Source organism: Hyaena hyaena, unplaced genomic scaffold (assembly GCF_003009895.1).
Source record: "Hyaena hyaena isolate Hyena2069 unplaced genomic scaffold, ASM300989v1 scaffold_254, whole genome shotgun sequence".
NCBI classification, from domain to species: domain Eukaryota; kingdom Metazoa; phylum Chordata; class Mammalia; order Carnivora; family Hyaenidae; genus Hyaena; species Hyaena hyaena.
This window is the reverse complement of record NW_024080890.1, coordinates 1,247,159-1,269,861: the sequence shown is the minus strand read 5'-3', so window position 1 is coordinate 1,269,861 and position 22,703 is coordinate 1,247,159. Positions and strand designations below refer to the sequence as shown.

Here is a 22,703-nt window from a genome sequence, read left to right as displayed (position 1 = left end):
TTATCCGTTGTCATAATGATACATAGTAAATACATAACAAGTAACACATAACAAATTTTGTGGCCTAAAACAGTAATCATTTATTTAGCTCACAGTTCTGTGGGCTGGCCATTTGGTCTGGTCTCAGCTGGGTGCTGCTTCTGGTGCTGGCTGGCACCAGTGTTTTCCTGGTCTTTGCCCATGTGCCCGGGGGCTGCCTCCTGGGGGGAAGGGAACGAGCTGGTCTAGGATGGGCTGGGACAGCTCGTCTCTGTGTCATCCCTCAGGCGGCCACTGGGGCTTGTTTACATGGCGGGCACATTCAAGAAAAAGCCCACAGGCCTTGTGGGGTCCACATGGGGGACTGGTGCGCTGTTGCTTCTGACACAACCTATTGGCCAAAGCAACACACAAGGGGGCTCAGTCGGTTAAGCTCAGGTCATGATCTCAGGGTTCGTGGGTTCGAGCCCCGCTTCGGGCTCTGTGCTGACAGCTCGGAGCCTGGAGCTGCTTCAGATTTTTTATCTCCCTCTCTCTCTGCCCCTCCCCTGCTCACGCTGTGTGTGTGTATCTCTCTCAGAAATAAAACATTTAAAAACATTTTTAAAAAAACAACACAAGGGTAAAAAGATCCAAGGGGGGGAATAAACTCCCCCTCTTGGTGATAGCAGTTGCAAAGTCACATTACAAAGGGCCTGGATATGGGGGGCGCCGGGGGGGCACAGTTGGTTAAGTGTCTGACTCTTGATTTCAGCTCAGGTCATGATCTTATAGTTCATGAGTTTGAGCCCTGAGTCGGGCTCTGCTGATGGTGGAAGCCTGCATGAGATATTCTCCCTCTCTCTCTTTCTCTCTCCCCCCCCCAAAAATAAGTAAATAAAAACAAAAAGGGACCTGGATGAGGGAGAGGTGGAGAACTGATGCCATTTTTGCAGTTAAATCTACTACAGTCTACCCTTTGGCCCAATTATTCCCACTCGCCATCAGAAATGCGCTCACCGTCCTGAGATTCCCCGAAGTCTCACGCGCTACCAGCGCCAGGCTCAAAGTGCCAGGTCTAGTGACCTATACTCGGTGGGACGAGGCTCCTCTTGATCCACAGGCCTATAAACTAAACACATCGGTTATCTGCCCCCACACAGCGTACAATGGCCAAAGGGGAAAGGGGAGCCACAGTGAACACTTGCATTTGAAAAGAGGAGGAATGGGTGTGCAGAGCGATCCCTGGGCCACAGCAATTCCTGACTCTGCTGGGACCATGTGTGCAGGCCTACCGGAGTAGGGAGTGGTCTCTGATCAGGCGGAGTCCTGCTTGCTGGGAGCACTTTCCTAGGCTAGATCTCAACATGACTTCTGCCTCTGTCCCCTTGGAGATCGCTCTTGTCCGGCACCCTGTTGATCGCTTTGAAAAATGTGCCCTTTGAGCAGCTCTTACACTCTTACTGCTCTTAGCAAATTGGGGGCCCAGCGGCCTTTTTTGACTGAAACTGTCCAGGTCCCTGAAGCCATCTGGTGGTGCTTTGTTCAATACAATGCCCGTGAAAACATGGGGGTGTCAGCATCGCGGCTGAATAAGATGCCCTTCATTGTGCCCCCCACCCAGCAACAAGTTAGCTTCTGTCGCTGGACAGAGCACCTTTATGGGAACTGTGGGGCCCAGCCCCAAACGCCTAGGAACCCAGAGTCTCGCCCACCCCCGCGTCGCGGTAATAGGCACACGGACCTCAGTCCCAGCCATGAGGCTTGCGCCGTCATGAAGTGGCTCCACCCTCTCTTGGCCATGGTCTGGGATTCCCTGGAAAACACCAGCTTAGACAGTCCCCCACCCCAGCCGCCAAAGGAAGAGCTTTCGTGGGAGTCCAGGTCGATACTGCCAAAGGTACGCATGTCTCCCTAGCCCCTTCCAGAGTAAAGTCAGGAGTACAGGGGGCAGGAAGGGGACCCCAACACTACCATCTGCATTGCAGACTGCCATCAAGAAGCTTGCCCGCCACGCGCCACTAGGGACCCCTTGCCCACAGGTCCCCACTGGCCTGCTGGCACCCAAGTGCTCCGAGCACCTCACCCACACACGCCCCCACTGTGTGGCCAGCTCCCTGTGTGCACTCCCAATGGCAATGACAGTGAGTTTTGGCAATCAGTGAGCACGCACAGATAATGGGCCCGAGAGCCAAGGAGAGACAACCAACTTGAACTTTAGCACCTCCTTTGGGGAACAAAAGGAAGGCTGTCAGCATTCAACCTGGTTCATTCTGGGGTGAAGAGAAGGCATAGAAGTGCGCTAAAGAATCAACCACAAGAGGGCGCCCGGGGGGCTCAGTCTGTTAAGCATCCAACTTCGGCTCAGGTCATGATCTCGCAGTTTGTGAGTTCGAGCCCTGTGTCAGGCTCTGTGCTCACAGCTCAGAGCCTGGATCCTGCTTTAGATTCTGTGTCTCCCTCTCTCTCTGACCCTGCCCTGCTCCTGCTCTGTCTCTCTCGGTCCTTCAAAAATAAACGTTAAAAGTTTTTTAAAATACTCAGCCACAAGAGGGAGCACATCCATGGAAGGTGGAAGATGGCCCCAGGATCCCTAGCAGGGCTGATGGGAAGAATTTCCATCCCAAAGGCAGTTAGTGAAGCTCAGAGGGGTGACTGCCACTTCATTTCTTTTTTTAATGTTTATTTACTTTTGAGAGAGAGAGACACACAGTACCAGCAGGGGAGGGTCAGAGAAAGGGGGAGGCACAGAATCCGAAGCAGCTCCAGGCTCCGAGCTGTCAGCACAGAGCCCTACACGGGGCTTGAATCCTAAGGACTGTGAGGTCATGCCCTGAGCTGAAGTTGAATACTTACCTGACTGAGCCCCCCAGGCGCCCCAACATCGGGCTCCCTGCTACTAGCACAGAGCCCTCTTTGTTTTTTTGGTTTTTTTTAACATTTACTCAGTTTTGAGAGACAGAGAATGAGTGGGGAAGGGGCAGAGAGAGAGGGAGACACAGAATCTGAAACAGGCTCTGAGCCATCAGCACAGAGCCCGCTGTGGGGCTCGAACCCACAAAACATGAGATCATGACCTGAGCTGAAGTCGGATGCTCAACCGACTGAGCCACCCAGGCGCCCTCTTTGGATCCTCTGTCCCCTTCTGCCTCTGCCGCTCCCCTGCTCACGCTCTGTGTCTAAATAATAAACATTAAAAAAAAAAAAAAAAAAGGAAGAATGGCTGAGAACTTCCCATCAGGGTAAAGATTTGGTTTTCCAAGTTCCTGAAGCTCATAGATCACCAGACAAACTCAACTTGAAGGGATCCTTCCCAAGACCTATTGCAATAAAGCTGCCAAAAGTCAAGGACAAAGAGGGAAGTTTGAAAGCAACAAGAGAAAAGAGGCTGGTAATGAACCCACTATCTCCATAAAGCAGCCTGCGGATTTCTCAGCAGGACCCTTCGAGGCCAGGACAGAGCAGCACAGTGTATCCAGAAGGAGAAGCTGCCAGCCTAGAATACTCCCTGGCAGAGTTGTCCTTCCGAAATGAGGCAGAGATTTATGGGGGGAGGGGGGCGGCGGTACTCCTGGGTGGCTCACTGAGTTAAGCGTCAGACTTTGGCTTAGGTCATGATCTCCTGGTTCATGGGTTCAAGCCCTGCATCGGGCTCTCTGCTGTCAGCACAAAGTCCACTTCTGATCCTCTGTCTCCCTCTCTCTCTGCCCCTCCCCCACTTGTGCACATATGTGCTCTCTCTCAAAATAAACACTTTTTAAAAAATAACTGTAGCAGCGCTTGAGTGGCTCAGTCAGTTAAGCATCCAACTTCACCTCAGGTCATGATCTCACGGTTCCTGGGTTCTAGCCCCCCGTGTCGGGCTCTGTGCTGACAGCTCAGAGCCTGGACCCTGCTTTGGATCCTGTGTCTCTCTCTCTGCCCCTCCCCCACTTGCATTCTGTGTGTCTCTCTCTCAAAAATAAATAAGCATTAAAAAAAAAAGGCAAGGACGTGAAAAGGTAGAGTTTCTGAATGCGATCAAGTTCACTTGTAATCTGTAATATTGCTGTTATCTGTAAGGTGGTTTATGTAAGCCTTGTGGTAACCACAAAGCAAAACCTAGGGTGCATTCACGGAAGAGAAAGAGAAGGGAATCGCAGCATGCATTGCGGAAAATCGTCATTTCACTACGGAAGGCAGTGAGGGGAAGAAAGGAGCTAGGGAGCTACAGAACAGCCAGAAAATAGTTAAGTGGACCCCAATAGTAACAGAGGTGAGGAGTTGCCAGAAAGGGGGGAGGGGCAGAAACGGGAGAAGATGGTCAAAGGGCACAAACTTCCACTTAAAGATGAGTAAGTTCTGGTGCCAGGTACAACCTGGTGACCAGAGTTAACAGTACTGTGTTGTATATTTCAAAGTTGCTGAGACAGAGGAGCTTAAAAGTTCTCACCAGCCACACACACATTGTACCTATGTGAGGTGATGAGCGGTTAAGTAACCTTCCCATGGCAATCATTTTACCCTGTTTACATATATCAGATTGTTACACTGTATGCCTTAGATTTACATAACGTATGTTTGTATATATCAGATTGTTACATTATATGCCATAGACTTACACAACGTTCTATGTCAATTATATATATATATATTTTATGTTTTTATTTCTAGGAGAGAGAGAGACAGCGTGAGCAGGGGAGGGTCAGAGAGAGAGGGAGTCACAGACTGAAACAGGCTCCAGGCTCTGAGCTGGCAGCCAGCACAGAGCCCGACGCGGGGCCCAAACCCATGAACTGCGAGATCATGACCTAAGCGAAAGTCGGACGCTTAACCGACTAAGCCACCCAGGCGCCCCATGTCAATTATATTTTAATAAAGCTGGGGGGAAAAGAACTTCCTTAAAAAATTCACTTGTATTTTCCCATTTGGTGTGGTTTTAACACATTTTAGGTTGAATTTTATTTTCCACAAAAAAGATAAGTGGAAACCCTAACCCTAGTACTTGAAATGTGACCTTATTTGGAGATAGTCTTCACAGAGATATTCAAATTCAAATGATGTCATCAGAGTGGGCTCTAATCCAACATGACTTATCCTTTATACAAAGGGGAAATTTAGACACAGAGAGAGGCAGAGAAGAAAGACTTGGTGAAAACACATGCAGAGAAGGCCATCTTAGAGCAATGCAGCCACAAAGCAAGGAATGCCAAGGACTGACAGCCACCAGGAGCTCAGAAAAGGCAGGGAAGGATGGTACCCAGGGGCTCTGAGGGTGTGTGGCCCTGCTGTCACCTTGATTAGGACTCCATCCTCCAGCACTGTGAGACAACACCTTTCTGTTCTCTTAAGCCACCCAGGTTGTACGTGATACTTTGCTATCATGGCCCTAACAAACTAATACAATGTAACATTTTTATTTGGGGAACACCAGCATTCTAAGCTCTTACTCTATGGCAGAGGTCAGCTACTCATCCTTACTTGGTAGTGACACTGGCTTTTAGAAGATAGGAAAGGCTCCAGCACTGGGCCACTTGGTCAGGTGGGAGAGACATGAAGGCAGGAGGTCTTCAAAATTGAGTGCAAGTTTAATCCCACCACCAGATGGTCCATCTAGAAGAATGCAGAGCCGGGTTATATATGCAAGATTCATATACACAGGATCTTGCTGGACAAACCTATTCATCATTTCAGTATACAGGAAGGTAGATAGTATTGATAGATAGATAGATAGATAGATAGATAGATAGATAGATAGATAGATAATAGGTAGGTAGGTAGGTAGATAGATAGAAAGAATTGGAATCTATATCTTTTCCATTAAAAAGTGGGCATCTGGGGCACCTGGGTGGCTCAGTCAGTTAAGCATCCACCTTTGACTTGGGTTATGATCTCGCAGTTTGTGAGTTCCAGCCCTGTATCATGCTCTGTGCTGACAGCTCAGAGTCTGGAGGCTGTTTCAGATTCTGTGTTTCCCTCTCTGCCCCTCCCCTGCTCGCACTCTGTTGTCTGTCTCTCTCAAAAAGAAACATTTAAAAAAGTTCTTTAAGAAGAAAATTTTTAAAAAGGGAATCAAACTACCATATAACTTCTGAGCACCAAATAAAACAAACCGTTTGTGGCTTTTTTTATGCATTAAAATGTCCTAGGAAATATTTCATACATAACAAAAATATGTAAGAAAGAGCAAACACTCCTGTAACCACAGCACACATTAAACAGCAAACATTACAGGGGCGCCTGGGGGCTCAGTCGGTTGAGTGTCAGCCTTTGGCTCAGGTCATGATCTCACGGTTTGTGGGTTCGAGCCCCGCGTCAGGCTCTGTGCTGACAGCTCAGAGCCTGGAGCTGCTTCAGATTCTGTGTTTCCCTCTCTGTTCCTCCCCTGCTCATGCTCTGTCTCTCTCTCAAAAATAAAGATAAAAATTAAAAATTAATTAATTAATTAATTAAAAATCCTGTTTAGCAAAAGGCATTTTATAAACAGTTAAAAAACAGGGACACCTGGGTGGCTCAGTCAGTTAAGCGTCTTTTGGTTTTGGCTCAGGTTGTGATTTCTCTGTACCGTCAGCTCAGAGGCTGCTTGGGATTCTCTCTCTCTTTCTCTCTCTCTCCTCTCCTCTCCTCCCCCACTTGGGCAGGCATGCTCACTCTCTTGCAAACAAATAAATTAAAAATAAAAAATAAGGAGCTCCTGGGTCGCTCAGTTGGTAAAGTGTCCGACTTCGACTCAGGTCATGATCTTGAGATTTGTGGGTTCGAGCCCCTCGTCTGGCTCTGTGCTGACGGCTCAGAGCCTGGAGCTGCTTCGGATTCTGTGTCTCCCTCTCTCTCTGCCCCTCCCCTGCTTGTGCTGTCTCTCTCTCAAAAATAAACAAACATCAAAAAATTAAAAATAAAAAAAGTAAAAGAGCCAAGCCACAAACCGGGAAATCACTGAACTCATAATGAATCAGTACCCAGAACATATCAAGTTTGCTACTCAGTAACAAGGACAAGTCACCCAGAATAGGTTAGTGAGTACCCCTGGAGGGGCAGAGGGACTGGGGTGCGGTCCACACGGAAGGGAGCCTTGGGACTTCCGTTCTACTAGTAACGTTTTCTTTTTATTATTTATTTTTATTTTTTTTTTTATTTCTAGGAGAGAGAGAGAGAGAGACAGCGTGAGCAGGGGAGGGTCAGAGAGAGAGGGAGTCACAGACTGAAACAGGCTCCAGGCTCCGAGCTGGCAGTCAGCACAGAGCCCGACGCGGGGCTCGAACCCACGAACCGCGAGATCATGACCTGAGCGAAAGTCGGACGCTTAACCGACTAAGCCACCCAGGCGCCCCTATTATTATTATTTTTTTTTAAATTTAATGTTTTATTTCTGAGAGAGACAGCATGAGCAGGGGAGGGGCAGGGAGAGAGGGAGACAGAGAATCTGAAACAGGCTCCAGGCTCTGAGCTGTCAGCAGAGAGCCCGATGCGGGGCCCGAACCCACGAACCGCGAGATCATGACCAGAGCCGAAGTCGGACGCTCAACCGACTGAGCCACCCAGGCACCCCAAGGATTTTTAATTTTATTATAAATAGCTTGGAACGTCTGGACCATGGTGTGTGTGTGTGTGTGTGTGTGTGTGTGTTAACCCCAAACTCCAGACACTAGGCCTTAAGACATTTTTCTCCCACCCAGGGAGAGACAGAAGTGCCCAGGCAGAGACACGTTTCCGGTGACCTTCCTTTGCAAGCAGGTGGCCTTGTCCATGTTCACCCGTCACTGAGGGGCGGCTCTGCGAGGGCTTCATCTCACACCTCCCAGCCCACCCTCAGCATCATGGCTTTGAAGTCCTGGCTCCTCTTTTATTTTTTTATTTATTATTTAAAAAAAAATTGTGTGTATTTTTGAGAGAGAGAGAGACAGACAGACAGACAGACAAAGCACGAGCAGGGGAGGGGTAGAGAGAAGAGAGAGGGGGAGACACAAAATCCAAAGCAGCTCCAGGCTCCGAGCTGTCAGCACAGACACAGACATAGACATAGGGCTTGAAAACAAGAACTGTGAGATCATGACCTGAGCCCAAAGTCAGACACTTACCCGACTGAGCCCCCCAGGTGCCCCGGTCCTGTCTCCTCTTGACATCAATTAAAGCAACACCTTAGCAGACAGAGATCAGCGAATGCTCCCAGAGCAGTGGCGGCTTCTTGGGGCTTCTTGCTCATTTGAGGCCCCTGGGGACGCACACTTTCTGTGGGCCCAGACATTCCAAACTATGAAAAAAATGATCTCACTAGACCCAGAGAGGCAGTACTCACAGGAGCCTGGCTGACACAGAAACCAAATCAACTCGGGAGGCGCACTCAACCCAGGGCCTGGGGTTCCCACAGACAGGGGCCCAGAAATACACGGCAGCAAGTGCGGCCCTGCCCGGAAGCGTGGACAAGACACAACACAACGGATGTATGGACAGAACTGATCATCTGAAACGATGCTTGCGATGCTTTACCCAGCAGTGTGAACTGTTCCGTGGCCCAGCAGTTCTTCCTAATAGCTAGTGGCCAGACGCTCCCAGATGATGAGGGAGCAGGACGCAGGCTCAGGGGCAAAATACAGGCGAGGACACCCCCCCCCCCCACGGCCTCCCCTAGTGGGATCTGTGTGATATTCCTCGGACACTCCCGGAGACCCAAAAACAAAGGAAAGGGGTTAAAGCGCTTGCCGTGGCGATGGGGGAAACTAAGGCAAATGAAAAATTAAATTCCCTTACTGTCTACAGCCCATTGACAGGTCCTTGAAACCGGCAGTGACCTTCCTCTAGGAGCTCAGCTGCCTCGACATGACACTTTGCTGGGGGCAAAAGAGAATCTTGCCTTCACATTATCCCAACCCCCAGGACCCTGTAAGTCTACTTCCTTTACCTCAACTGCCCCAAGGTATATGCTGGCAATCACACTTCAGGCTGTGGCCCCCGATATATATCTGCAGGGTCTCATGACTGAGGTTTTATTAAACAGTAATAAACTACTAGCAACAGCTAGTCCCTCAAGGTCCTGGAAACCTTGTTTCCAGAACTCCCTCGAGGCTTACTCCATCCCTGACCCCCTCCCAACCCTCAGGTTGAATTACCTGTCACGACCCCAGCGCAGCTCTTTCTGCCCACGGGTCCTGTCCCTGTGCTTTAATAAAATCACCTATTGCACCAAAAATGTCTTCAAGGATCTTTCCTAGCCATCAGCGCCAAAGCCCACAAACCTCTGATCACCCCAAAACTTCAACACATGTGTTGAAGCGCATGTGTTTTATTTATTTAAATTGTATTTCAGAGAGAGAGAGAAAACGAGAGAGCAAGTGGGGAAGAGGGGAAGAGGGAGGGTGAGAATCTTTTTTTTTTTTTTTTTAATGTTTTATTTATTTTTAGGAGAGAGAGAGATAGACAGCGTGAGCAGGGGAGGGTCAGAGAGAGAGGGAGTCACAGTCTGAAACAGGCTCCAGGCTCTGAGCTGGCAGTCAGCACAGAGCCCGACGCGGGGCTCGAACCCACGAACTGCGAGATCATGACCCAAGCGAAAGTCGGACGCTCAACCGACTAAGCCACCCAGGCGCCCCGAGAATCTTTTTTTTTTTAAATGTTTATTATTTTTCAAAAAATTTTTGGATGTTTTTTAATTTAATTTATCCTTGACATAGAGTGATAGAGCATGAGCCGGGGAGGGGCAGAGAGAGGGAGACACAGAATCAGAAGCAGCTCCAGGCTCTGAGCTGTCAGCACAGAGCTGGATACGGGGCTCAAACCCACGAAGGATGAGATCATGGCCTGAGTTGAAGTTGGCCACTTGACCAACTGAGCCACCCAGGTGCCCCTAATGTTTGTTTATTTTGGGGAGAGAGCGAGGGAGGGGCGAGGGGTGGGGAGAATCCCAAACAGGCTCTGTAATGTCAGCACAGAGCCCTGAGATTATGACCAGAGCTGAAGTCAGATGCTTAACCGACTGAGCCCCCCAGGCACCCTGGAGAGAGAATCTTAAGCAGGCTCCACACTCAGTGTGTTAGCTTCCTAGAAGGCCCTGCCCCCCCACCCCATGCCTAGGCATTGGGCTGCTACATCGTTGCCATAGTTACCTTCACACACAATCATGTTGCCTCTTTGAAAACCATCAACATGCCCCCTCCCCCCACTTTTGTGTCTCCTTCCCCAGGGCTCCCCTCAGCTAGAAGTGCCCTCTCCTCAAACTTCTCTGGCCGTGACCGCGCTGATCCCAATGAGGGAGGCCTTTCATTTAATTCTTGAGTCTTAAACCTTCAGCTGCCTTTACCGGGTTGTGCTTGCTGCTGACAGAGGGCGCATGAGTCCATGCTCCATTCCATGGTCAGTTTCCCCAAGTGGCAGCTGTGACTCCTCACCTTTCATACTCTTTTTTCATGTTTATTTAATTTTGATAGAGAGACAGAGACAGAGGAGAAACAGAATCCAAAGCAGGCTCTAGGCTCTGAGCTGTCAGCACAGAGCCCGACGCGGGGCTCGAACCCACGTACTGTGAGATCATGACCTGAGCCAATGTTGGACACTTAGCCGACTGAGCCACGCAAGCGCCCCATCACCCTCAATATTCTTAATCGCCTTTAAAATAAGCACACTTTGATGAGGTTTTGGAGTGCTGGTGGGGTCAGGAGCTGAGGGCCAAGAAAGAATTCTTGACCCGTCTTTGGTGCAAAAAGGTGAATTTATTAAAGCACAGGGACAGGGAAAAGGGAAGGATCCAAAAGGGCTTAGATATGCAAAAGCGGACTCCTAAGATACTGCAGGTCTAGCTATGGTCCAGCGAAGGCTGGTTTTCCCTCTAGCAAAGCATTAGCATTAAGACGGTAGGGAGTCCCCGGAGACACCTTGTACTCTGCCAGCCTCAAGTATTTGCCAATGGGCTGCAGGTTATAAAGAAATTTAATTTTACCTGCCATTTCCCTCTGCCTTTGTTTCCCACATCACTAAGGAGGGGACTGCACATTCAGCTCCAGGAAACTAGGTGTATAGGGTTCTGGAAGTTAGGCTATTGAGAAGATTGCCTTTATCTTATAATTTACGAAGATATTTGTCGACTGATGGAGACGCACACGTGTCCTGCAGGACTGTGATCTCTGTCAGTAAACCATTTGTTTTCTTTCCTTTCCTCTGTCCTCGGGCAGCCGGAAGTGCCTGCGGAACTCACACTTATCCCGCCTGGCTTGGGCGGGGGGGGGGGCCTCTGCCTACTCTATGCTCCCTCATCAACTTCACAAACACAAGTGTGAACTGTCAGCTGGAGACAGCAGAGTTGGTGTGTTTTGAGTTAAAGGATAATTCTTCTGTCATCAAGGTTTTCCTCCCTACGGAGACAAAGGAATCCTTTCTCATGATTACCCTGAGACCTAGGGCTGTCCTGTCTGCCTCCCCGGGTGACAGGTGGCAGGTCGCATTCCACTCGCTGGATTCGAGTCCCCTTTGAGAAGTGTCTGAGGGGACACGTTTCTGCCCATTTACCTTGTGACCTGAATGAATGTCCGGTCAGGGTGGAGTCAGAGGTGTGGGCACGTTCACCTTCCAGGGGGTGCTGGACAGGGCAAGGGGGGCGCAGGGCGTCACGATCCAGAGCGACGCCTGCTGCACAATCATGCCCTACTTTGGGGGAAGTCTTTGCACCGCGAGCCACCAGCATTCGGGTAAAATAAAGCTTGCACTCCGGCTCTGCCTAGCTCCGGAAGCGGTGCCGTCAGGGGCCCAAAGCGCGCCCTGGGCCCGCCTGAGGTCGCCCGCAGGATGAGCAAGGAACGGTGGTGGCCACGCCCCTCGAAGGACGGGCCCGGCCCGACGCCACACGGCGGTCAGGCAGAGACCCCGGGCCTAACGTGCCGAGGGGCCTCAAGTCCACCACACACAGACGCCGCCGGGCCAGGGCCGGGAATGTGCAGGGCACGGTCTGGGGCCCGTGCGCCCGGGAAAGAGGCGGGCAGAAGGCGCGCCCGCGCTCCCCAGGCAAGGACGCCGCAACATCCCGCGCGCGTCCAGACCCCGCGGCTCCGGCGCGAACTGCTCCGCCTGTGATTGGCAGGTCCACGGGGGCGTGGCCTCGAGGCGCCGCGCGGGGAGCCGGGAGGCGGCTGGGAGGCGCGCGCAGCTCCGCGGTCCCGCCCCGCCCCGTCCCTGCCTGTGATTGGTGTCCTCGGCCCAGGGGGCGGGCCGTCGCCCGGAGTGCGCGCGCAGCTGTGGAGTCAACCCCCGAGCGACCTCTGCCAGGCCAGGCCCGCCCACGCGTGTCACGGTCATGGCGGCGTCGCTTCTGCTGCGGCAAGGGCGGTCGGGGGCGCTGAAGGTAAAGGGGAGCCGGGCCGGCGGCCGGGAGCCCGTGTAGGGCCGGGGCGAAGGGCACCTGCAGCCGTCCGGGTGGGCCTTTGACCCGGGTCCTGGGTGGCGGAGAGGGCGCCGGGCCGGGGCAGGGGGCCGCGGGCCGTGGGGGCAGGCCTGGCGGGGGGCGGCGGGCGGACGCCGACCCCGGTCTCCCGGGGAGCCCCCGGCGTGCGGTGCCAGAGCCGCGGGCGGGTGCGAGGGCTCTCAGGTGTCCTGCGCCGCCGCGCCCGCTCCGAGCCGCTAAGGACCACGTCGTGACCTTTTCTGTGGCCCGGAGGGGGGAGGAGGGGACTTTCAGGCACCTGGTTGACCTGGTAACTTACTTGGCAGCCACTAAGATGCCCGCTTACATGACCCCATCTGGGAAAAGAGGAAGACGGAAGGGCTTTCTCTTTCCGTGTAGAAAAAAAGTAAGATCATTCATTGCAGTGCATTTAAATTCTTCAATGGCTTTTCCACAAAAGCAGTAACTATTCATTCATTGCCAGATACGGTATAGAGATGGGGACAGATCTGCTTCCTAGAGTCCAGCGTTTCGTCCTTCAAACACCTGGTTCCAAATTATTTTTTCAGCTTTCACACGTACTTGGAGTCATAAACATGACCAAACATATTTTTACCTTCGTGTACATAGGCGAAGCAGGTTTGTACTGTATCCAGCTTCTAGAAAAGTGCCCAGCACACAGTAGGTGTTAGTAAATACATGCTGAGTGAATTGTCAGTTTATAAGATGTTTGCCCCTTACCATACACTGTAAATGGTTTTGAAGCAGTTATCCATTTACATCATTATTAACAGCCACATAGTATTTCTTTATTATTTTTTAATGCTTGTGTATTTTTGACAGAGAGACAGACAGACAGACAGAATGCAAGTGGGGGAGGGGCAGAGAGAGAGGGAGACACAGAATTTGAAACAGGCTCCAGGCTCCGAGCTGTCAGCACAGAGCCCGACGTGGGGCTGGAACTCACCAATCGTGAGATCATGACCTGAGCCAAAGTCAGATGCTCAACCAACTGAGCCTCCCAGGCACCCCTCAGATAGCATGTTCTAAGTATAAGAAAACACTTTATTTACGAAAAGAACCAGAGCATTTTGTAGGTTAAATAGCAATTGGGGACTACAAAAAGTATGCACAGGAGAAATTGTGTGTTTTTTTTTTACTTTTCTTGGAGTTAATAGTTCATAGTGACTGTCATGTGGTTTTTTTCTTGCAGCTTTTTTTGTATTTTTCCAAATTTTCCTGTTATGAAAATTGTAATAACCATTAGAAATGTAACACAAATGATATGCTATAACATTATATGTTACATAGTACATACGATACTTGTAACGATACATAATATCTATAGGTTGTACTAGCTTCCTCTAAATGTAGTGGCCTTCAGGGCACCTGGGGGGCTCAGCCGGTTGAGCGTCCAACTTCAGCTCAGCTCATGATCTCACGGTTCATGGGTTCGAGCCCCGGGTCGGGCTCAGTGCTGACAGCTCAGAGCCTGGAGCTGCTTCAGATTCTGTATCTCCCTCTCTCTCTCTGACCCTCCCCTGCTCACACTGTCTCTCTCTCAGAAATAAATAAAACATTTTTTAAAATTTTTAATAAATAAATGTAAAAAATATTAAAAAAATAAATGTAATGGCCTTCCTCTAAAATGTCCATATTTGTTCATTATTCTGTCAGACTGTGCTCCTAGACGCACGAGTGCTTCAGGGACTCGCTCCCTCAGCATCTCTTTCTGCGGAATCAGGGAAGAGTGAGAAGGGACTGCCACCGACTCCCAAGAAGCAAAGTTCGCCAAAAAGTAAGATTTCAGTGATAGTCCCCAGGGGAAAATACTGCAAAGTAAATAAATCAGTCCGCTCTCCAGGCATGAAAAGGCGTTTTACTACCCACATCATTCGATTGTTCATTTCCAGCCGTGTCCAGATTGTAATCAGGATCTGGGACAGATCTTAGACCAAACACATTAGTAACAGGTGGTCTTGGACTCACCGTTTAGCCCTGAGCCAGTTCTGTCTGTTTTCTAAGTGCTGTGCTCTAACGTGGGGCGAAGGGGTCACTCGGGTGGCCCTGACCAGGTGCCACGCTCCCGTGGGAGCTCTGAACCCCATCCTTTCTCTGCCCCCAGTTGTGACACTTAGTGTCATGGAAACGCACGTTGGCTTCCTGGGCTGTACGGGCCACGGGGCCGGGCTGCAGACACCCTTTAATGACCCCGGGAGGGAGTTCGGCCCCGCGCTCCATCACCGCTCACTTGGCTGAAATGTGATGGCTGACCTCTGTCCAGCCTTGGTCACTTTCACTTTTATTTCTGGTTTTTACTTTTTTTTTAATGTTTTCTTTTCCTTTAATTTATTTCTGAGAGAGAGACAGACAGCATGAGCAGGGGAGGGTCAGAGAAAGAGGAAGATACAGAATCTGAAACAGGCTCCAGGCTCTGAGCTGTCAGCACAGAGCCCGACATAGGGCTCGAACCCACAAATCTTGAGATCATGACCTGAACTGAAGTCGGATGTTCAACCGACTGAGCCACCCAGAGGCCCCTGGTTTTTACTGTTTCCCCCCCCCTTCCTGAATACCAATGTAGCATATCCTCATGGAAGGAAAATAGAATGTGCAATGGTATATTTTAAATACTTAAGGGAATTTTGTTCTCTACAACCTGTCCATTATTAATAACTGACTCTAGGGGGCGCCTGGCTGGCTCAGTCAGTGGAGCTTGTGACTCACTGTCTCAAGATCGCGAGTTCAAGTCCTGCATTGAGTGTAGAGTTTATTTAAAAATAAAATCTTAAAAAAAAAAAAAAAGATGTGTATGTATCTATGTATGTACAGTCTCTTTGCAAATCTTTGACCTTCTTATGTGGTTCAGAACGATAATCTGAGTTTGTCGTCTTTTCCTCATTTACCATTTCCTGTTTGAATATTTGAAAGTGTTTAGGTGTTGTTCCGTTTTGGCCCTCTTTGGTTTGCGCACCAAAACATGGGTAGGTTTTAAAATATTGGCACGTTGTTGAGTATGCTGGCCTCCTGCTGCCTTTCATGCCCTGTTGATCTCAGGTGAGGAATCACACCTTCTTAGGGGGTCTCATTGCCTGGGGGCCTGAATTCAACATTGTTTAACTCATTCCTGTACCTGCCTCATGTTTAAATCCAGTGGTGGTGGTATTTGGTTGTTTTTTTTTTTTTTTTTTAAGTGTATATGATTTTAAATAGATACTTTAAAAATTAGAACTCTTTTGGGGGCGCCTATGTGGCTCGGTTGATTGAGCTTCCGACTTCGGCTCAGGTCTTGATCTCATGGTTCGTGGGTTCAAGCCCGTAGTCCAGCTCTATGCTGACAGCTCGGAGCCTGGAGCCTGCTTCACATTCTGTGTCTACCTCTTTTTCTCCCCCTCTCCTGCTCACTCTCTCTCTCTCTCAAAATTAAACATGAAAAAAATGTTTTTTTCTGGTGCACCTGTGTGGCTTAGTTGGTTAAGCATCCAACTCTTTGTTTCAGCTCAGGCCATGATCTCACAGTTCGTGAGTTCCAGCCCCACATTGGGGCTGTCAAGACTTATGTGAGGCACCTTCTTTTTTTATTATGTATTTATTTTTGGGAGAGAGACAGAGCACAAGTGGGGGACGTGCAGAGAGAAATGGAGACACAGAATCTGAAGCAGCTCCAGGCTGTTAGCTGTCAACACAGAGCCCGACGCGGGGCTGGAACCCACAAACCGTGAGGTCGTGACCTGTGCCGAAGTCAGACTCTTAACAGACTGAGCCATCCAGGCACCCCTCCAAGGTTAGTTTTGTGACCCAGTGACAAGATCTAGAAGAATTCTAAGGTAGCTAATCCGTTTCCAGCACCACAGTCATTTTCGCCTGTGTTAGGGAGACCCCTGAAAACGTGTTGGTCATGGCCTCCCTTTTCTACCCAACAAAAAAAGATTCAGAAAATAGAGTCAAGTTCTGTTGGAGGTCGAAACGCAGTATGGCTCCTAGTGACTGTGCGCCTTCACCGCTCCCAGGCTGTTGTGCTCGTTTATCCGGTGTCTCCGGCAGGGGGACGCAGCCCCAGAGGCCCTCATCTTGTGCAGTGAGATGTGCCTGCACGGCCGGTCTTACTTAGGTGGTTTTGTGTGTTCATAGATTTGTTTTCCAAGGAAGGTCAGTATTAAACTGAAGCGCAGAGTGTGGGGGCGCCCTGCTCTGGCCAAAAGTGCGAGACTTCGGGAAAACCAACAGGTGAAGTCAGAGTGCGGGCCCTTGTTCCTCTCCGTGACAGTGCTGTTTCCCAGGCGACCTCATTGTGCACCGTGCGGCGGGACACACACTCGGTCTGCGCCCTGCACTCCGGAATATTCTGCACCGCACTCTGAACAGCGGCTACTAGTGGCGGTTTCCTTTGGGGTCACCAGGGGACACTGGGCCTGTTCTGCAGTGGGTCAGAAATTGGCTCGCAATAAAAGGAAAATGTGTCATTGTTTAGTCCGCTGGCCTTTCCATGGAATTCTCCCAGTAACTTCGCATAAGTAATTAAAACGTTCTTATGTCGTGTAATAGAAATTTCCTTTTCAAAGAGATTTTTTTTTTTAATTTTTTAACATCTATTTATTTTTGAGAGACAGAGTGTGAGCAAAGGAGGGGCAGAGGGAGAGGGAGACAGAATCTGAAGCAGGTTCAAGCTCCTCGCTGTCAGCATAGAGCCCGACGCGGGGCTCGAACCCACAGGCCGTGAGATCTTGACCTGAGCTGAAGTCAGACGTTTAACTGACTGAGCCACCCAGGCGCCCCCAAAGAGAATTTTTATATGTTAATCCCATGTGAAATTTTCTTTCCCCTTTCAGTGGGTGATAAATCAGTCTACGATGTAGTTCTGATAAGTATTTGCAATTTTTAAATTGACCAGATACCTTGGAAGATTCAGGCGTAATTTTTGTATTCATAGCAGCCTATCTAAGATACACCTTATTTTAAGTTAATTTTTCAGACTCGGAGAATTCATGCCCACCATAAACGTGAAGGAATGATACACGTGAGCGGGCCCAGTGGTGTGCGGGTCACGCTAGGAATCGCTGAGCTGGTTCAAGTAAGGTTTAGAGAGAGGCAAAGAGAGAGCATTCAAGTGGGTATATACTCCTTTGCCTCATTTTGAGGTCTAACATGATCCGGGAGCTCTGAGAGAGCTCTGAGGGTCAGGCCAGCACCTGCTCAGCGTTCAGAAGGCAGATGCTGGGCTGGCCTGTAGCCACAGGTGCTGATGCGGCACGGAGGACGTGGCGCTGCTAGAGGTGACGGTGGCGAAGGTAGTACGGATGCGGGTGGATGGAGGGGGTGGAGGTGACTGATGGGGTGGTAGTGGAGGCGGAGGCGATAGATGAAACAGCCCCCTGTGCACGAGCTGCTCTGTCCAGCCCTTGCACGCTGCCCATTTTCCTCTCTGGCCCATTTCTGCTTTGGGGATGTTCCTCAGTGTTCTTGGATCATTTTCTGTCCTTCTGTCCTTTGTCCTATTCTTTCTTGGATACTGGTAAGGTATTGACCTTAGGAACACATTGTTTCCCACTTGAGAGAAGAAGGATTGAGATCTTTTTAGTATAAAGTAGACTCCTAGACTTGAAAGTGAAAGCTCTGCATTTAGAATTTGCTCATCTGTAATGTGTTTCTAAGTTTTTCTGTAGATTTGGAAAGTAATTTTAATTTCTAAAAACTTGTCTTCTATTTTTCTTTAAATCTGTGGGGTTAGAAAAGATTTACAACCTGAGGGGCGCCTGGGTGGTTCAGTCAGTTAAGCGTCTGACTTTGGCTCAGGTCACAATCTCACGGTTCGTGGGTTCGAGCCCCGCGTCGGGCTCTGTGCTGACCGCTCAGAGCCTGGAGCCTGCTTTGGATTGTGTGTCTCCCTCTCTCTCTGCCCCTCCTCTGCTTGTGCTGCCTCTCTCTCTCTCTCTCTCAGAAATAAATAAAACATTAAAAAAAATTTTTAAACCTGTTGTTTCCAATGATACATAAATCAATTTATTTTAGTTTTTTGTTTTGTTTTTTTTTTTTGGTTGTGTAATACTTTTCTTTGGCTGAGGAAATCTCTTAACGACTTCTGATTTTGAAGGACATTTCTCCCCCTTAGGGCACTTTGATTTGAACATTACCCCCTCCCACTAACCCCCAACTCCAGAACACGTGTGTGTCCAAACCCAAACCCAAACCCAAACCAGGCTCTTGTCTCCAGTTGTGCTTTGCTGGTTTTGTTTTTTTTTTCCTTTTTCAGAACTTTCAAGTTCATCCAGCATGGATAACTTTTTTTAATATTTGAGAAGCATTAGTTTTTTAAAGATTTAAGAAATAACACGTTTGTAAAACTTGAAGTAGTCATTTGAAAATACCTTTATGGGGGCTGCCTCGGTTAAGCATCTGACTTCGGCTCAGGTCATGATCTCACGGTTCCCAGTTTCGAGCCCCGCGTCAGGCTCTGTGCTGACAGCTCAGTGACTGGAGCTGCTTTGGATTCTGTGTCTCCCTTTCTCTCTGCCCCTCCCCTGCTCATGCTGTCTCTCTCTCAAAAAAAAAAAAAATATATAAAAAGAAGAAAATATCTTTATGGCTTAAAGATTTGAAATTTGGATGAAATAGTTGTTTAAAACTTACCATTAAAGAAGCTGTCGTGAAAAGTGGAACAAGTCTGTTACTTCTGTTGGTAAAAAGCTGCTATTAAATTTTTCAGCTGCCAAGGAAAACATCGACATCTCTTCCTGTTCTCTCTCAGGTGGCTTGATTTTTGACCTACGAGTGAGCTCATGAGCATTTCTTAGGATGATTACTTGGAAGATATTACTTCATTTTTAATGAGATGTCTATGACTGACGGATTGTTTTGTAAAATGTTGAAAATAATATTCCTCTTTATGCCATTTCCTAGATGTAGTGGAGCCAAAGGAGAGGGGCAGACCCCTAGCCACCCCAGCAGCAGCTGAATGGTCTAAAAACGTGTCTTCACCCAGTTCTCACCCACCAGTCGTGACCCCAGGCGGGGTGGTGGCTGGCCCAGGCCCCGGCCCCGACAGCGGCCCGCTATTCGCAGATGAAGGGGTTCGAGAGTTTTTGCCACGAAAGACCGTCATAGAGTTTCCTCAGAAAGTTCTGTCTCCACTCAGAAAACAGGGCTCGGATCCAAAAGCCCTTCAGGAGAGCGGGGGAAAGGATTCATCATCCTCTTCGTCGTCGTCCAGCTCCTCCGATTCAGAGTCCGACGAGGAGGGCGAGAGCGCCGACGCTGGCCCTCAGGCGGCGAGCGGGGGCCGAGGAGGGCGCCCCAAACCGCAGGCCTCCCGCCCGCTTGAAGACAGAGCCCCCGGACCTGCAGTATCAGCCAAAGAGAGGACCCGCTCAGAGCCAGACCTCACCTCTCCCGAGGGGCCCCATCAGACAAAGAAGAAAGGGAGCACCATCAAGCCTGTAGAGGACAGAAAAGACACTAAACCCAAAACCACAGCACCCAAGTCACAAGCGAATAAAGAGTTTATGAAGCAAAACGTCAAGGAAAAACAATTGCAGAAAATTCTTAGGTCAAATGAAACCGATAAAGAAAGCCAAAAGCCGCCCAAAGTTGAAAAAATCCTGCCTGCTTGCACAAAGCCAGGATTGTCTACGCAGCCGGCTGGTGGCCCAGCACCCATTCAGCTGGCAGACAGAGCTGGGGCAGCAGGACCGCCGGCCCGTGGCGGGGAGGTGGCTGTCCCCCTGTCCCGCGAGGAAAGTTTGGGGAAGCAGGTGCCGCAGGGACCCCTTAAGGCTACGGAAGAGCTTCTGGAAAGCCAGGCACCAGGACGAAGTCTGCAGCCCGGTCCTGCTCCTAATGAAGGTGTCCTGGAGGACAAGGCTGCAGGCCTGGAGCCCGAGGGAGGGGCCGGGATGGCCGAAGAGCCCGCACCTCCGGGAGGGCCGGACAGCACCCAGGGTATACCTTCGCTCGCGCTCTTGAGATCCCTCTTTCCCTGGCGGGTGGTGAGCCTCCGGGGCCTGTGGGCCGGGGCGGCGGGCGCCCCGGCGGAAGTGCACCTTCAGCGCCCCGCCCCCCCCCCATGAGCAGAGGACGGTGCGGGGCGCCCGAGGGACCCACGCCTTGTGCACAGGATCCCTGGGGCGCCTCCTGCTGGTGCCCCGCAGCCAGGGGCGTGTTTCAGCTCATCGCTGTCAGTCCCTCTTCGCCTGGGAGGGTGACCAGGAACTCGCAGGGCGTCGGGTCCTCAGGAAGGGGTCCTGATTCACTTCCACAGGCGGAGAGCCTGCCTACCCCCGCGTGGGGCTGGGGGCGGGGGGGGGGCAACTCCCTGACGGTCTTGCTCTTAGTTCCTTAGGCCTGAGGGCAAGTCCACAATGTAGGCAGCCCCGCAGCCAGGGACCCAGGGGCGGCTTGCGTCTTCTTTCCTCTGGGTGACATTTCCTTCTCTGATCACCGAAAACCCAAGGGGCTGCTTTGTTTTTCCATATTGAATTTTTATGAAGGGCTGTTTGCTATCACAGATTTTTAGTGTTTTTTTCCTGTTACGCGCCCGAGCCTGACTTACAGTGCAGGGACCTTACAGGCCTCGCCCCCGGAGCCCCACAGCGCGTCTGTAACAAACCCGCCCCTTCCTTCTGCTCTCTAGTCTTCCTAAAGCCTCCCCCTTCGCCTGGTGTCCATTATGTGCTAATTGTTACAGGTTGCGTTGTGTTGAAAGAATTTCTGTGTTTTCTTCCTTCCGTTTTCTCCCTCTTTCATTAATACGCCAAGTGCCAGCCTTGTCCACGCTTCGAGAATGCGGTTCCTGACGCTACTCTTTCAGTCATTCTGCTACACGTTGGAGACGAAAACCAAAACTTTCAGGATGATGACAGCAAACCATTGTTTCCCCGCATACTCCCTTTGCCCTTCGGGGGTGAGGCGGACGCCCAGGAGCGCAGCCCCCTTGCGGCCTCCCTGAGCAGTCCTCCGGCTCCCGCCGCCTGGCCCCTTGCCCCGAAGTCCCTGCACCCACATTTCCCTCCAGCTCACGCCTTTCCTGTATCCGCCGACGTGCCTGCACCGCATGGGGACTTTGTGCTTGAGATCGGGAGGGTGTCAGCGCTGAATAAGTCCTCGTTTTTGTTTAAGACACACCAGAAAACGTGACAAGCAGAGCTTGGAGTATGAATTCAAATGGTGGAAAGTGTGCTTGGGTGATTTCCCGTGCAGTCTGGGGAGCCGCGCGGGGCCTCCCCGGCCCCCAGATCCTCGTGCGCCTGTACAGGGACGTCCCAGGGCGGGTGAGCTGCGTTTCTTTTGCCTCAACCGCACACTTTGTGTTTTACCATCACCGAGTGTCCTTTTTCCACAGGAAGAGACAAATTAGCTTGTACGTTTTAGTCTGAATCTAAAATATACCAAGAGCTTTTTCAAAGAAAGTTGAAAACCTTTACATCTCTTTTCCAGCTCCCCTTAACTTTGTCACGTTATTAAAACAGGGTCTAATTTTGTGTTCCCAATAGAAACCTCACCTAGCTTCTGCTTTTGAGAATTTCTCTCTACAAATGGCTTACTCCTGGTATAAGACACATTCCCATAGATCTGCTTGTCTCCCCTGCGTCCTCAAGCGGCCTCAAAGTCCCTCCCTCACTGCTGTCGGCATTTTCACAATTCTGCGCAATACGGGGCCCGGAATAAGGTGTTAAGACGCATCGTGAGAGCCAGCCTGCCGCCCCGTTGTTGCGGCTGCGGGCTTAGAATACATCTTGAGCTAACTCCTTTATTTTGCTTCTGAGGACCTGTAGCTTTCACGGGCTTCCATAGTCACACAGTTTATCTCGGGGACGGTGGATGAAGGGTGTGGGGCGCACGGTGCCCGTGTGAGCCGAGCCCCTCGGGAGCGCTACCTGTCTGACGTTCTCACGCGCCTTGCGTTTCCCCCCACAGAGCCCGCTCAAGCCGCCAGCGCCTCCGAGCCACTGGACATCACTTCCTACAAGAACGTCCAGCACCATGACTACACCCCGTACACCTTCTTAGACCTCAACCTGGACCTGTTCAAGTTCAGGATGCCCCAGCCCTCATCTGGACGGGAGTCACCTCGCCACTGAGCGCCCCCTTCAGGGAGTAACCTTCTGTTGTCTAGGCTATAGAAATAAAATCCGCCCCAGTCGTGAGGCCTCACGTATATAATCCGTGTCCCTGTCACAGTGAACTGTGAACTAGCGACCCTGCTCTGACCCTTTATTCGACATGCATGTAGAAACATCTGTGCAGAAGGGATTTTTCCTCCTTATAAAACTATGGTCTTCTGGGCAGATCTCTGGCCAGTTCAGCGTTCATCGCCTTTACCCGCTAGGTGCTGAGGACTTGCATTTGGGTAGGCCTGGTTCTTGATATATCAAAAATATGAGTCTCGCTAATTTTGTCTGTTGTACTG

At 50.4% G+C, this 22,703-nt stretch overlaps 1 protein-coding gene across 2 annotated transcripts; it reads left to right on the top strand.

Moving 5' to 3' along the window:
• The first annotated feature begins 12,128 nt into the window (after positions 1-12,128).
• On the top strand, positions 12,129-22,456 carry NDUFV3 (NADH:ubiquinone oxidoreductase subunit V3). 2 transcript variants are annotated; one of them, XM_039245511.1, is made up of 4 exons: positions 12,129-12,262; positions 13,979-14,099; positions 19,199-20,236; positions 22,211-22,456. In XM_039245511.1, the coding sequence occupies exons 1-4, from the start codon at positions 12,215-12,217 to the stop codon at positions 22,372-22,374; spliced, it is 1,371 nt and encodes a 456-aa protein (XP_039101442.1). In that variant the 5' UTR covers positions 12,129-12,214; the 3' UTR covers positions 22,375-22,456. The 2 variants fall into 2 exon arrangements, with proteins under 2 accessions (XP_039101442.1, XP_039101443.1); XM_039245512.1 differs by lacking the exon at positions 19,199-20,236 and having other exon boundaries at positions 12,132-12,262.
• The last annotated feature ends 247 nt before the right edge of the window (positions 22,457-22,703 follow it).